The sequence below is a fragment of the Carcharodon carcharias genome, chromosome 2 (genome assembly GCF_017639515.1).
Source record: "Carcharodon carcharias isolate sCarCar2 chromosome 2, sCarCar2.pri, whole genome shotgun sequence".
NCBI lineage: Eukaryota > Metazoa > Chordata > Chondrichthyes > Lamniformes > Lamnidae > Carcharodon > Carcharodon carcharias.
In genome coordinates this window covers 133,555,456-133,570,839 of record NC_054468.1, presented here as the reverse complement: position 1 = coordinate 133,570,839, position 15,384 = coordinate 133,555,456, and the positions used below count along the sequence as shown (strand labels likewise).

At 43.8% G+C, this 15,384-nt stretch overlaps 1 protein-coding gene across 1 annotated transcript in view; it reads right to left on the bottom strand.

Moving 5' to 3' along the window:
* Positions 1-936: 936 nt before the first annotated feature.
* galm (galactose mutarotase) overlaps positions 937-15,384 on the bottom strand; it is a 101,448-nt gene continuing 87,000 nt past the window's right edge. The window contains exons 5-7 of the mRNA XM_041182837.1: positions 8,353-8,494; positions 3,592-3,766; positions 937-3,076 (exon numbers count right to left, since the gene is read on the bottom strand). Coding sequence (XP_041038771.1) covers positions 2,999-3,076; positions 3,592-3,766; positions 8,353-8,494 — 395 coding nt within the window. The 3' untranslated portion in view covers positions 937-2,998. The remainder of the gene's footprint in view (positions 3,077-3,591; positions 3,767-8,352; positions 8,495-15,384) is intronic.

Genomic DNA, 15,384 nt, shown 5'->3' with positions numbered 1-15,384 from the left:
CTATCCTATCTATGCCCCTCAATTTTATACACCTATAAGGGAAAATAAATTGGTTAGTGACTTATGATTTGGAATGTACTGCTTGAAAGCATTGCGGAAGTAGATTCAATAACTTTCAAAAGAATTGGATAAAAATGAAAGGGAAAAAAAGTTCAGGACTATGGTGAAAACAGGAGTAAAACTAATTGTGCAACTCTGAATAGGCTGTGCTATGTAATTCTATGATTCAATAAATAGTTGTAAGGGTTGTGGGATTTATATTTTTCTTTATGCCATGAATTTTTCATAATTCATAAATGTTCCAGTGGGCTTTTGGTAAGTAAAGAATTAACAACTTGTTTGTGCTGATAGGTTTAAACAAAGTATGTTGTGATTAGGCATAACGGATGAAAGTCATTTTATAGAGAGAAGTTAAAACAAACGAGAATGGTATTAAATGGAAATAACAGTTTGAAATGATTGGAATGTAGTTTAACAATAAGACCAGAAAAAGATGATTTGAAATGATTAGGTTGTTTTCGTTTTTCATTATTGCTAAACTGTTACCAAAGGTGTTATCAGAGAACAATTTAGGCTCCAAATTGTCTGCATGTTTTAGACTTCATTAATTGTAGTTCAGGGTGTAGCTATTGATTGTGTATCAATGGTCTATTGATGTAACTCTGGAGTATTGATGGTCAATTGATGTAACTGAATGGTGTATCATCAGGAGATTTTGGTGTATCATCAGGAGATTTTAACTGCTTTGAACACAATTCGTTCTCTAAATGTGCAGTAAAGAAACCACGAGGGGTTGCTGATGTATGATGCTTTTTACAAGTGTTGTATGGAGGTCATAAAAAAGCACACATACTTGAAATAAAAGTTGATGAGAATGCAGTCCTTTCTTTCCCACAAAGTTTTTGGAGAAAGTGAAGAAACTCAAGTGCTCATAGGAAGAGAACACAAAACCATCTATCTTTAATTTTTGATGGTCATACTGGTAGCTGCATGATACAATGATAATGAAGTTATTGACTAATCATAGTCATCAATCTACAACCTAAATACTTACACAATTCTTTTAATGTTTCTTTGGTAATTCAACTGTCACTTTGAACGCCATTGACAGACAGTAGCTGCGGAGTGCACATTCTCAGAACGTTACTTTGACAACACCACAAGAGATGTAGTCATCTCTAACTCAGTGCTATCCTGGCTTCAACATTTTCATTCTTTGTCACTGGTTCAATACCCTGGAAAATGAACCTTTTCTGGTATGTATGAACAACAATGCAAGAAATAGACACAAGTTAACCTAATGCAATTAATTTAACAATCATAGTCAGAGAGAAGGTGGCTATTCAGCCCATAGTGTCAGCTGGGGCTTGGTAGCAGTCCTATGTTTTGAGTCAAAGGGTTCAAGTCCCACTCCAGGATTTGAGCACAAAAATCTACGTTGACACTGGTGCAATACTGAGGAGAAGCTGCATCTCTTTTAGATGAGATGTTCAACTGAGGCCTTGTCAGGTGGATGGAAAAGATCTCATGCCATTATTTCAAAGAAGAGCAGGAGTATCATGGCCAATATTTATCCCTCAGTCAACAGCACAAAAAAAAATTCTGATCATTATGTTGCTGTGGGAGCTTGCTTTGTACAGATTAGCTGTAAAGTGCTTTGGGATGTCTTTTTGTTATGATAAGCACAATATAAATGCAAGTCTTCCTTTCTATTGAGCCTGTGGGGAGTTCTTTGAAAGAGCAGCCCAATTACTCAAACTTGCCCTCCTCATCTATTTTAGTTCTAGGGTATCTAGAAATCTCCTGGTAACAGATCCCAACAATGAGACACTTCATGCAACAATGGATTGAATAAGTTCAGGACACCTGACTGGGACATGACTCCTCACCAACACAATAAAACCAGTGGGGCAGTGGCCTCGCTCCATCTCCACCCGTGCTCCAGACTTGGTGGCTTTAAAGTCAGGGTGGGGCAGAAAGGAAGATTGCTTATCAAAAGGGCATGAAACTTATCACAAACCCACTTGAAGTGAACTTGCCTCCTGCAAATCAAAGCTGTTCCTCCCGCCTCTTCAGAGCTTTCACTCACAATGAGGATTCAGGAGCGGGAGAGGCCACAAGTCAGGGTTGACAAGGAAGGGTCTGCAGTGACAGTGAGGGTCAGAGTGGGATATGTGGCGAGCAGGAGCTACTGAAAGTAGAAAGCTAATCTATTTTAAAATAAAATAAAACAAATTTAACTTTTATATTTTTATTTCATTTACCAATAAAAGAATTTAGCAAAGTATTTTAACTTAAAGGGTAAAATGTTTTTTTCTGATAAGCAAGGTACTACAGAACCTAACTACAGCTTTTACATTGGTTTTAATTGGAAAATGTGATTCACTTATAGTTGTGTTCCTGAAAATCACAACTTTAATTTTGAGGACTTGCTGTATTTATCCTTAAACCAAATTATCTGGTCATTACCTCTCTACTGGTTTTGTTGGACCTTCCTCTACACAAGTTGACTGCTGCTTTTCCTACATTACAACAGTGATACACTCCAAAAGTACTTCATTGGCTGTGAAGCATTGAGATGTCCGATGGTCATGAATATAAATACAAGTCTTTTTGTGGCCATTATGTCAAATGCAAGCCCGAGTGCTTTGCTAATATTAAACATTCAGACCTCTAATCTATTCTCTTCCCGAATAAACTGAATCTGAAGAGCTCTGTAATTTAAGGCATCTCTGGTTTGGGGGAAATATTCTAAATTAAGATAGATGCTAGTCCATATTCTTGGTTATGTACTGCTGAACTCTGTTTTTGCACTCCCTCTTGTGGGCACAATGGGTAAATACATGATTTAATTTTCCTCATTCTGCATTGGTTTTCTTTCCTTACCAACAACCCCCACGTAGTGTGATTTTATTTTTTGTTCTAGTTTAACTAAGGTAAAAATAAGTGTTTTGATTCAAGTATGACAACTAAAACATAGCTGCCCATATTACCACACTCAAAGTACAGAAAATTTAAACCATGTTGTGTGGTCATATTCCTCGCCAGGTCTCAGCAATACATCTGGGAAATTCATCTGTAACATAAAACATTTGAAAATGTCAAATTCTAACTCTCAGAAATAGTAAATACTGTGTGCACAAAACAACTTCCAGACTATTCTCCTGGACAGTTTCTTACCTGCCCTACCACCATCCCCACACCCCCCTATCCCCCACCCCACCCTGTACACTTAAGCTCATCAAAAACTCTGCTGCCTGTATCAAATTTTGTCTGATAATGCTCCTATGAAGCATCTTGGGAAATTTTACCGCATTAAAGGTGCAATCAATGCAAGTTTTTTTTCCAACAATTTGCAACTGGTCCTAATTTACTAAATTATCCAGTTTTCCTTTCTTCAGAGTTGCAGGAAGCATTGCAGTAAGATTTTTTACCCAAGTTAGAGATAATGGTTTAGGTCAATGAACTGGTTTCATGACCAGATGGCAACCTAGGGCATGTTAACAGGAACTTTGTTCAAGCAGAACACTGACATTAATATTTTCTGTTTTTGTTTTATGTAAAGGTTTCTTTCCCCTCCTCCCTCCTAACCTTGTTGACAGCATCAGGCCAACTCTGGGTTTCCAGACAAAAAGCTGAATGCTTAGGGTATATGGCCCCTCCTTTGCCCTTCAGGCTCCCATCCAGAAAATTGGCAGTGTAGAACTGAACTCCTGGCTGTGTAGTCTCGACTTGCAGTAGTCTGCCGCTTGGCTGATGGTAAACCCTGTAAACAAGAAAATGTTTTTACTGGTAGTCTATTTTTGAGTATTAAAGATTTATTCCCTAAATTTTCTCCCTAATCTACATTCCACTTGTGGCTTAAAGGGGAAAGTGCTACCAGGTTGCTCTAATCTGACCAACAGCAACTGAGACCTGAATACTACCCATGGATGATACATGTTCTTTGTTCAGTATTTCCCCAAACTGAAATTGGTAATTCGCTAGTTTAGGATTCAACCTTCATTCCTCTATTCAGCTGCATGTCACATCACATCAAAGCCACCAGAGAACTCTGCTTTTATAATTCTTTGGACACCTAATCTACACCAACTCATCTGGCTGATTTTGTTTCACTGATACCCTGTATTCAAATCCCTGCCATAGACTTCAACACAAAATCTAGGCCAGTGCTTCAGCATAACAGAGAGACTGCCAGAGGTGTTGTCTTTCAGGATAGACATTAAACAAAGGCCCTGCCTGCCCTCTTGGGTGGAGAACAACTTGCATCTACATACAGAATCCTTAAAGTAAAACAGCCCAAGTTTCACAGAAGCGTAATTCAGACAAAATTTGATACTGAGCCAAAGGGGAGAGGACATGTTAAGACAAGAGAACAAAAGCTTGGTCAAAAAGATATGTTTTAAGGAGGGTTGTAGAGAAGGATAAAGAGGTAGTTTAGGGACGGAATGTCAGGGTATAGGGCCTAGATAGCTGATGGCATGGTCACCAATGGTAGGCTGAAGGAAATAGGAGAATACACAAGAGACTAATTGGAGCAATGCAGGTTTCCCAGTGGGTTGCAGGGCTGGAGCTGGTTACAGAGATAGAGAAAGATAAGGCCAAGAGAGAATGTGAGGATGAGAATTTTAAATCAGAGGCGTTGACGCCCAGAAGGCAATGTAGGTCAGCGAGAACAGAGAAGTCGAGGGAAGGGGAGTTGGTCTAACTCAGGACAGTCAGCAGAGTTTTGAATGAGCTTTAGATTATAAAGGATAGCAGAAAGGCAGCCTGATAGCGATAACAAAAACATGTATGAGGGTTTCAGCAGTAGACAGGTTGAAACGGGGTCAAATAGAACACCAAGATTGCAAACAGTCTGACTCACCCTGAGACAATGACTAGGGAATGGAGTCTATGTCGAAAACGATGGCTTCTGTCTTCCCAGTGCTTGATTACAAAAAATATTAGCTCTTCCAATATTAGGTGTATGACAAGTAGTGGAGCAAATGAGAAGTGGAAGGGAGGTGATGATGACATAAAGCTGGGGTTACACGTACGTGTGGGACCTGATCTGTTTCTGGCAAGGGGCAGCAAGCAAAATAACATGCCAAAGATAGATCCTTGAGGTCTTTGGTGGTAATGGTATAGGGGCAGGAAGGGAAGCTATTGCATGAGGTCTCTGACTGGATAGGTAAGAGTCAAATTAGGCAAAGGTAGTCCCTTTCAGTTGGTGAACAGAGGAGAGGTGTTCAAGCGTAAGACCATAAGACATAGGAGCAGAAATTAGGCCATTTGGCCCATCGAGTCTGCTCCACCATTCAATCATGGCTGAAAAGTTTCTCAACCCCATTCTCCTGCCTTCTCCCCATAACCTTTGATCCCCTTACCAATCAAGAACCTATCTACCTCAGTCTTAAATACACTCAATGACCTGGCCTCCACAGCCTTCTGTGGCAATGAATTCCATAGATTCACCACTATCTGGCTAAAGAAGTTTCTCCTCATCTCTGTTCTAAAAGGTCTTCCCTTTACTCTGAGGCTGTGCCCTCGGGTCCTAGTCTCTCCTACTAATGGAAACATCTTCCCCACGTCCACTCTATCCAGGCCTTTCAGTATTCTGTATGTTTCAACCAGATGCCCCCTCATCCTTTTAAACTCCATCGAATATAGACCCAGAGTCTTCAAACGTTCCTCAAATGTTAAGCCTTTCATTCCTGGGATCATTCTCGTGAACCTCCTATGGAACCTCTCCAGGGCCAGCACACCCTTCCTGAGATACGGGACCCAAAATTGCTCACAATGTTCTAAATGTGGTCTGAACAAAGCCTTATAAAGCCTCAGCAGCACATCCCTGCTTTTATATTCTAGTCCTCTCGAAATAAATGCCAACATTGCATTTGCCTTCCGAACTACCGACCGATCCTGCAAGTTAACCTTAAGAGAATCCTGGACTAGGACTCCCAAGTCCCTTTGCACTCCAGATTTCTGAATTCTCTCCCCATTTAGAAAATAGACCTTGACTCTATTCTTCCTACCAAAGTGCATGACCTCACACTTCCCCACATTGTATTCCATCTGCCACTTATTTGCCCATTCTCGTCACCTGTCCAAGTCCTTCTGCAGCCTCCCCGCCTCCTCAATATTACCTGTCCCTCCACCTATCTTTCTATCATCTGCAAACTTAGCCAGGATGCCCTCAGTTCCTTCATCTAGATCATTAATGTATAAAGTGAAAAGTTGTGGTCCCAACACTGACCCCTGCGGAACTCCACCAGTCACTGGCCGCCATCCTGAGAAGGACCCCCTTATTGCACTTTCTGCTTCCTGCCAGACAGCCAATCTTCTATCCATGCTAGTACCTTGCCTCTAACACCATGGGCTCTTATCTTACTGAGCAGCCTCCTGTGCGGCACCTTGTCAAAGGCCTTCTGGAAGTCCAAGTAGATAACATCCAATGGCTCTCCTTTGTCTAACCTACTCGTTACCTCCTCAAAGAATTCTAACAGATTTGTCAGGCATGACCTCCCCTTGATGAAACCATGCTGACTTTGCCTGATTTTATCATGCACTTCCAAGTATTCTGAAATCTCATCCCTAATAATGGACTCTAAAATCTTACCAATGACCGAGGTCAGGCTAATCGGCCTGTAATTTCCCGTCTTTTGCCTCAGTCCCTTCTTAAACGGGGGATTACGTTAGCGATTTTCCAGTCCTCTGGGACCCTCCCTGACTCCAGTGATTCCTGAAAGACCACCACTAATGCCTTCACTATCTCTTCAGCTATCTCCTTCAGAACTCTGGGGTGTAATCCATCTGGTCGAGGTGATTTATCCACTTTCAGACCTTTCAGTTTTCCTAGCACCTTCTCCTTGGTAATGGCCACCATACTCACCTCTGCCCCCCGACTCTCTTGAAATTTGGGGATGTTACTCATGTCTTCCACCGTGAAGACTGACGCAAAGTACCTATTCAGTTCCTCCGCCATTTCTTTATTCCCCACTACTACTTCTCCAGCGTCATTTTCCAGCAGCCCAATGTCCACTTTTGCCTCTCTCTTACCCTTTATATATCTAAAAATACTCTTGCAATCTTCTTTTATATTACTGGCTAGTTTACCCTCATACTTAATCTTCTCCCTCCTTATTTCTTTTTTAGTTGTCCTCTGTTGGTCTTTGTAGGCTTCCCAATCCCCTGGTTTCCCACTGCTCTTCACTGCATTGTATGCTTTCTCTTTAGCTGTTATGTTGTCCCTGACTTCCCTTGTCAGCCATGGTTGCCTCGTCCTCCCTTTAGTATGCTTCTTCTTCCTAGGGATGAATTTTTGCTGTGTTTTCCAAATTACTCCCAGAAACTCCTGCCATTGCTGTTCCACTGTCTTTCCTGCTAGGCTCATCTCCCAGTCAATTCTGGCCAGCTCCTCCCTCATGCCTCTGTAGTTGCCTTTATTCAACTGTAATACTTTTACATCTGATTCCAGGATAGTGTTGTCAACTGTGTCAGAGCCTATAGACAGGTAGAGAAGTATGAGCAGCAATAGTGCTCCACAATCACAGTCACAAACAATGTCATTTGTGATTTTGATCAAGACTGTTAAGGGGTGGAAATCTGATTGGAGAGGTTCAATTGTAGAAAAGATGGGTACAGATTAGGGAGGTGGCAACACGTTCAACGATTATGAGAAGAAAAAGGAGGTTGGAAATGGAGTAGTAATTTGCAAGGACAGAAGGGGTGGAGAGTAGTTTAATTGAATGGAGGGTGATGATGGCAGATTTGAAAGGGTGGTGAACAGTACCTGGCGACAGTGAATCAAACAATATCAGCTAATGATAGCATCTCATCATGTTACATATCGTGGGATCTTACCACGTGAAAATTACTGCCACATTTCCTATGTTGCAACAGTGACCACACTTCAGAAATACTTCATTGACTGCAAAGAGTTTTGTGCAACTAAGGTGGTGAAAGGCGCCATATAAATGCAAGTTTTTATTCCCCTCTAATAATCTTCCCCTAAACTGTTGCAACTGAATCCCAGTAGCCGAGCTTGGAATAAAAACATGGAACATACCTTGGCCGTAAGAGAAAATTGATGTAAGTGCAGTAATATCAACACCTAGGGTTTTGTTAATGAATTATTGGCTCAGTGTTGCTGTTATAATGTACACAATCTATTAAAATTAGTGTGAGAAGTAAGTTTTTTGTCAATCTGTGAACAGCACATTTGGGAAAAAGATACAAAGGAGATAAAAGAAATGATGCAATTTTTTTTAAAGGGAACAAAATCACAAGTATTGGCAACACCCAAATGCACAATTACAAAATGCCTCCCAAGTTCAAGATAAGTATAAACCCTTTTCCCAGGCTGGTTACCTTGCACAAGGAGATCGTTGCTTTGAGGAGTTTAAACAGAAGTTGTGATCAAAGCCTCCGACTAACTTATTTGCAATATGGTTTCCAAGTAATACTGGGTTCCTCAAGTCAAAACTTGTGTTCTCCACTGAGGCAATGTCTCCTTTATAAATTAGAAATATGTTAAGAAGCATCGCATCATAAAAATCTGATTATCTCATGTAAATAAGGAATAAAAATGTTGATACTCTTAATAACCTTCATGTATTAGCCATGGCTCAGTTGGTAGCATTCTCACCTCTGAATCAGAAGATTGTAGGTTCAATTCCCCCTTCAGAGACATGAGCATAACATCTAGATTAACACCACCAGTGCAGTACTGAGGGATTGCTACACTCTCAGATGTGCTGGCTTTCAGATGAGATGTTAAACCAAGACTGCGTTGGCCCTCTCAAGTGGATGTAAAATTTCCCATGAAACTATTTTGAAGGTGAGCAGGGGAGTTCTCCCTGGTGTCCTGGACAATATTTATCCCTCAAACGATTAGCTGGCTATCATCGTACGAACATAAAAATATGAGCAAAGATAGGCCATTCAGCCCTGCAAGGCTGCTCTGCCATTCAATAAAATCATGGCTGATCTGTTTGTGTTTTGAATTCCACATTCCCACCTACCCCTGATAACCTTTGATTCCCTTGCCTGACAAGAGTCTATCTATCTCTGCCTTAAAAAATATTCAGTGACCCCACTTCCATCGCCTTCTGAGCACAAGTTTCAAAGTCACACAACCCTCAGAAAAAATTTCTCCTCATCTCTGTCCTATAAGGATCACCCCTAACTTTAAAACTGTGCCCCTCTTAGTTCTGGATTCGCTCAAGAAGAAACATCCTTTCCAAATCCACTTTGTCAAGACCATTCAGGATCTTATGTACTTCAAGCAAGTCACCCCTGACACTTCTAAACTCCAGTGGAAACAAGCCCAGCCTGTCCAACCTATCTTCATAAGGCAACCCACTCATTCCAGGTATCAACTTAATAAACCTCTGAACCGCCTCCAATGCATTTACATCCTTCCTTAAAAAAGGAGGCCAAAACTGAACACAGTATTTGAGATTTGGTCTCATCAATGCCCTGTATAACTGAAGCATAACATCCTTACTTTTATAAAAATAAAAACAAAACTGCGGATGCTGGAAATCCAAAACAAAAACAGAATTACCTGGAAAACTCAGCAGGTCTGGCAGCATCGGCGGAGAAGAACAGAACCTTCTGTTGAAGGGTCATGAGGACTCGAAACGTCAACTCTTTTCTTCTCCGCCGATGCTGCCAGACTTGCTGAGTTTTTCCAGGTAATCCTTACTCTTATGTTCAATTCCTCTTGCAATAAAGGATAGCATTCCATTTGCCTTCTTGATTACATGCTGTAGCTGCATACTAACTCTTCATAACTCATTCACTAGAACACCTAAATCCCTCTGCACCTCGGAATTCTGCAATTATTCTCCATTTAAGTGACTCTGCTTTTTTATTCTTCTTGCCAAAGTAAACAATTTCACATTTTCCCATGTCCATCTGCCTGATTTTTGCCCATTCTCTCAACTTATCTATATCAGTCTGCAAACTCCTTATACTTTCTTCACAACATACTTTCCTACCTATCTGTGTTGCCTGCAAATTTAGCTGCCATACCTTCATTTCCCTCATCGAAGTCATTGACGTAAACTGTAAAAAGTTGAGGCCTCTGCAGGACTCCACTCGTCACATCCTGCCAATCAGACAGAGACCCATTTAGGCATACTCTGTTTTCTGCCAGCCAGCCAATCTTCTATCCATGCTAATATGTTAGCCCCTACACCATGAGCTTTTATTTTCCGCAATAACCTTTGATATGGCACCTTATCAAATGCCTTTCAGAAATCTAAGTATAGTACATCTACCGGTACCCCTTTATCCATAGCACATGTTACTCCTTCAAAGAACTCTAATAAATTTGTTAAACATGATTTCCCTTTCACAAATCATGCTGACTCTCCCCGTTTACCTTCAGTTTTTTGAAGCGCCCAGCTATAGCCTCTTTGATCGATTCTAACACCTTCCCCATGTCAGATATCAAGCTAACTGGCCTATAGTTTCATGTTTTCTGCCTCCCTCTCTTCTTGAACAGAGGGGTTATATTTGCTACTTTCCAGTCTAATGGAACCTTTCCAAAATCTAGGGAATTTTGGGAAAAAAACACCAATGCATCTCCTACTTCATTAGCCACCTCTTTTAAGACCCTAGGATAAAGTCCATCTGGGCCTGGAGACTTGTCAGCCTGCAGCTCCATCAGTTTGCTCAGTACCACTTCCCTAGTGATTGTAATTTCACCAAGTTCCCCTCTCCCTTTAACCTCCTGATTTACAGCTATTTCTGGAATGTTTTTGTATCTTCAACAGTGAAGACAGAAGCAAAAATATTTGTTCATTTCATCTGCCATTTCCTTATTATGTACTATTAACTCCCCATTCTCACTCTCTAGAGGACCAACACTCACGTTACTTACTTTTTTCCTTTCTAAATACCTGTAGAAATTCTTGCTGATTTTACATTTCTAGCGAGCTTCCTCTCATACTCTAATTGCTTTCTCCTGATTAACCTTTTAGTCATTCTCTGACATTCCTTATACTCTGACCTGCCACGCACCTTTGCACAGTTATATGCTTTTTCCTCAAGTTTAATGCTTTCCCTAACTTCTTTGGTTAATCACGGATGGTGGGTCCTCCATTTAGAATTTTTGTTTATAGTAGGAATATACTTATTCTGAGTATTCTGAAATACCCCCTTAAATGTCTGTCACTGCTTCTCCATTGATCTATCCTCTAACCTAATATCCCACTGCACTTCAGCTAGCTCAGCTTTCATGTCCACATAGTTGCCCTTATTTAAGCTCAAAATACTAGTCTTGGACCCAATCTTCTCTCTTTCAAACTAGATGTAAAATTCAATCATATAGTGGTCGCTGCTACCTAGGGGTGCCTTTACTCTGAGGTCATTAATTAATCCTGTCACATTACACAATACCAAGTCTAATATAGCTCTCTGGTTGGTTCCAGAAAGTGTTGCTCTAACAAACTATCTTGAAAGCATTCTATGCACTCATCTAGGCTACTACTGCTAACCTGATTTTTCCAGTTTAGATGTAGATTAAAGTCACCTATGATTATTGCCATCCCTTTATCACAAGCACCATCTTCTTGTATACTTTTTCCTACATTGTGGTTACTGTTAGGGGGCCTGCAGTCACCTCCCACTAGTGACTTCTTTCCCTTAATATTCCTCATCTCCACCCAAACCAATTCTACACCCTGATTTCCTGAACCAAGGTCATCTCTAACTATTACACAAATGCCATCCTTGATTAACAGTGCTACCCCTCCACCTGTACAAGCTTCCTATTATTCTTGAATGTCATATACTCCATAATATTCAGGACCCAATCCTTGTCAACCTGCAGCCACATCTCCGTAACGGCCATCAGATCATACTTATTTACTTCAATGTGCACTATCAATTTGTTTACTTTGTTATGAATGCTATGCGCAGATACGGAGCCTTCAGTTTTGTCTTTTAGTTCTCTTTGTAACATATAGTCTTGATTGTTGGTGCATTTTTCAGTTTTTTCCTCTCTGTCCCTTCCTGCCATTCTCTGACCCTCATTTCTCATATTACTATTTTTTTCTCTTACCTTGTCTCTACTCTTTGATATACCACATCTGCCCACATTTGATCCCTTGCCCCAACTATTTAGTTTAAAACCCTCTCTACTTGCCCAGTTATACGGTTCACAAGAACTCATGCTTGTGGGAGCTTGCAGTGTGCTGCTGCATTTCTTATATATTCAAACTAGAACAGTGACTACACTTCAAAAGTACTTCATGGACTGTAAAGCACACTGGGAAATCCAGAGATTGTGTAATATACTACATAAATGCAAGTCATAAAACCTTTACTGTGGCACACAATCGTGTATTGTAAGCAACTTCATAATGTTTACTTCCTCTGAAGTCCATCCACATAAATTAAACTCTTCCTCGAATCCAGCATAGCTGAGGTTTATTCACTCATAACTAATGTTGGTGTGAATTTTGGCTTTACACCAAAGTTGAAGAGAGACTAGAGAAACTGGGATTATTCTCCTTAAAACAGAGTAGGTTTAATGGAGTTGTTCAAAATTATGAAAGGTTTTGATGCAGTAAATAACAAAAAAAACTTGTTTCCAATGGCAGAAGAGTGGACAGCCAGAGGAGGCAAATTTAAGATAATTGCCAAAAGAATTAGAGGGAGATGAAGAGGATTCTTTTTAATGTTGCCAGTTGTTAAGACCTGGAATGTGCTACCTGAAAGGCCTGAAGAAGCAGAATCCATAGAAACTTTCCAAGGGGAGTTGGATAAATACTTGAAAAGGGAATTGCAGGGCTATGGGGAAAGAGTCAGCCTAATAGGATAGCTCTTTCAAAGAGTCAGCACAGGCACAATGAGCTGAATGTCTTGCTTCTGCGCTGTATGATTCCAGGTTGTGTAAATCTCAAATCACACTCTTTAAAATGGAATCACGGCTCAACCAACTCTGAAACCCAGTGGAATGAGATTTCCTAGTGGTGTCTTTCCGGCAGTTACTGTCTTTATTTCAGCTGCGACTATATCAAAAAATTGTAAAACAGGTTAATGTTTTTTGGTTTTGACCTTTTATCAGCACTTAATACTGAAAAGATAAGACAGTTCCTTAAATATCACCGAACATGCAGAAAACAACATTCATAATCACAAGAGTGGAAGTTGAATAGTCCACCAATTGTTTATTGTGAAAAGTGAAAACTCAAAAACAGAAAATCCTGGAAAAATTCAGGTCTGGCAGCATCTTTGGAGAGAGAAACAATGTTTCAAATCTGTATGACTTCTTCAGAGTTGGAGAGAGTTAGAAATGTGATGGGTTTTAAACTATTGAAGGGAGGGGTTGGAGCAGGTGGAGCAAAATAGGTCACGGATATGTGGGAGCTCAGGAGAGATTTGACAAAGATGTCATGGACATAAAATAAAGGGAGTGGCAATGATAGTGTTAAAGACTAAGGCAGGTACTAGTAGTGACAAATAAGTCAGATAGCAAAATCTGTTAATAGCAAAGCAAGGGTTAGAGAGAGAGTGCGTGCATGCGAGAGAGAGTGAGAGAGAGAGAGCGCGGGTGCACGCGCGAGAGAGAGAGGGAGAGAGAGCGCGCGCGCGCGAGAGAGAGTGTGGGGGAGAGAGCGTGCGCACGCGAGAGAGAGAGAGTGGGGGAGAGAGAGCGCGAGAGAGAGAGCGCGAGGGAGAGCGCGCGCGAGAGAGAGCGTGCACGAGACAGAGAGCGCGCACGAGACAGAGAGCGCGCACGAGACAGAGAGCGCGAGAGAGAGCGCGCGAGAGAGAGAGAGAGAGCGCGCGAGAGAGAGAGAATGCGCGCGAGAGAGAGCGCGCGCGAGAGAGAGAGCGAGAGCGCGCGCGCGAGAGAGAGCGAGAGCGCGTGAGAGAGTGAGAGAGAGCGCGCGAGAGAGAGAGAGCGCGAAAGAGAGAGAGCGCGAGAGAGCGCGCGCGCGAGAGAGAGAGCGAGAGCGCGCGCGCGAGAGAGAGCGAGATCGCGCGCGCGCGAGAGAGAGAGCGAGAGCGCGCGCGCGAGAGAGAGAGCGAGAGCGCGCGAGAGAGAGAGCGAGAGCGCGCGAGAGAGATCGCGCGAGAGAGAGAGAGAGAGAGAGCGCGCGCGAGAGAGAAAGCGCGCGCGAGAGAGAGAGCGCGCGCGAGAGAGAGCGAGAGCGCGCGCGCGAGAGAATAAAAGCGCGCGGGTGCGAGATAGAGAGTGAGAGCGCGCGCGAGAGAGAGAGAGAGCGCACGCGCGAGAGAGAGAGAGAGAGCGCGCGCGAGAGAGAGAGAACGCGCACGAGAGAGAGAGAGCGCGCGCGAGAGAGAGCGAGAGCGCGCGAGAGAGAGCGAGAGCGCGCGAGAGAGAGAGCGAGAGCGCGCGAGAGAGAGCGAGAGCGCGCGAGAGAGAGCGCGCGAGAGAGAGAGAGCGCGAAAGAGAGAGAGAGCGCGCGAGAGAGAGAGAGCGCGAAAGAGAGAGAGAGCGCGAGAGAGAGCGCGCGCGCGCGAGAGAGAGCGAGAGCGCGCGCGCGCGAGAGAGAGAGCGAGAGCGCGCGCGCGCGAGAGTGAGAGCGCGCGAGAGAGAGAGCGAGAGCGCGCGAGAGAGAGAGCGAGAGCGCGCGAGAGAGAGAGCGAGAGCGCGCGAGAGAGAGAGCGAGAGCGCGCGAGAGAGAGCGCGCGCGAGAGAGAGAGAGAGAGAGAGAGCGCGCGCGAGAGAGAGAGCGCGCGCGAGAGAGAGAGCGCGCGCGAGAGAGAGCGAGAGCGCGCGCGCGAGAGAATAAAAGCGCGCGGGTGCGAGATAGAGAGTGAGAGCGCGCGTGAGAGAGAGAGAGCGCGCGCGCGTGAGAGGGCGGGGCGCGAGAGTGATAGCGCGCACGCGCGAGAGAGAAAGTGAGAGCTCACGCGCGCGAGAGAGAGTGAGAGCGCGCGCGAGAGGGAGCACGCGCGAGAGAGAGCGAGAGCGCGCGCGAGAGAGAGAGCGAGAGCGCGCGCGCGAGAGAGAGCGAGAGCGCGCGCGCGAGAGAGAGCAAGAGCGCGCGCGCGAGAGAGAGCGAGAGCGCGAGCGCGAGAGAGAGAGCGAGAGCAAGAGCGCGAGAGAGAGAGCGAGAGCGAGAGCGCGCGTGCGAGAGAGAGAGAGCGCGCGCGCACGTGCGCGAGAGAGAGAGCGCGCGAGAGAGAGCGCGCGCGCGAGAGAGAGAGAGCGAGCGCGCGCGAGAGAGAGAGCGAGCGCGCGCGAGAGAGAGAGCGAGCGAGCGCGCGCGATAGAGTGCGCGCGAGAGAGAGAGCGCGCGAGAGAGAGAGCGCGCGCGCGAGATAGAGAGCGCGCGAGAGAGAGAGAGCGCACGAGAGAGAGAGCGCACGAGAGAGAGCGCACGAGAGAGAGAGAGAGCGCACGAGAGAGAGAGA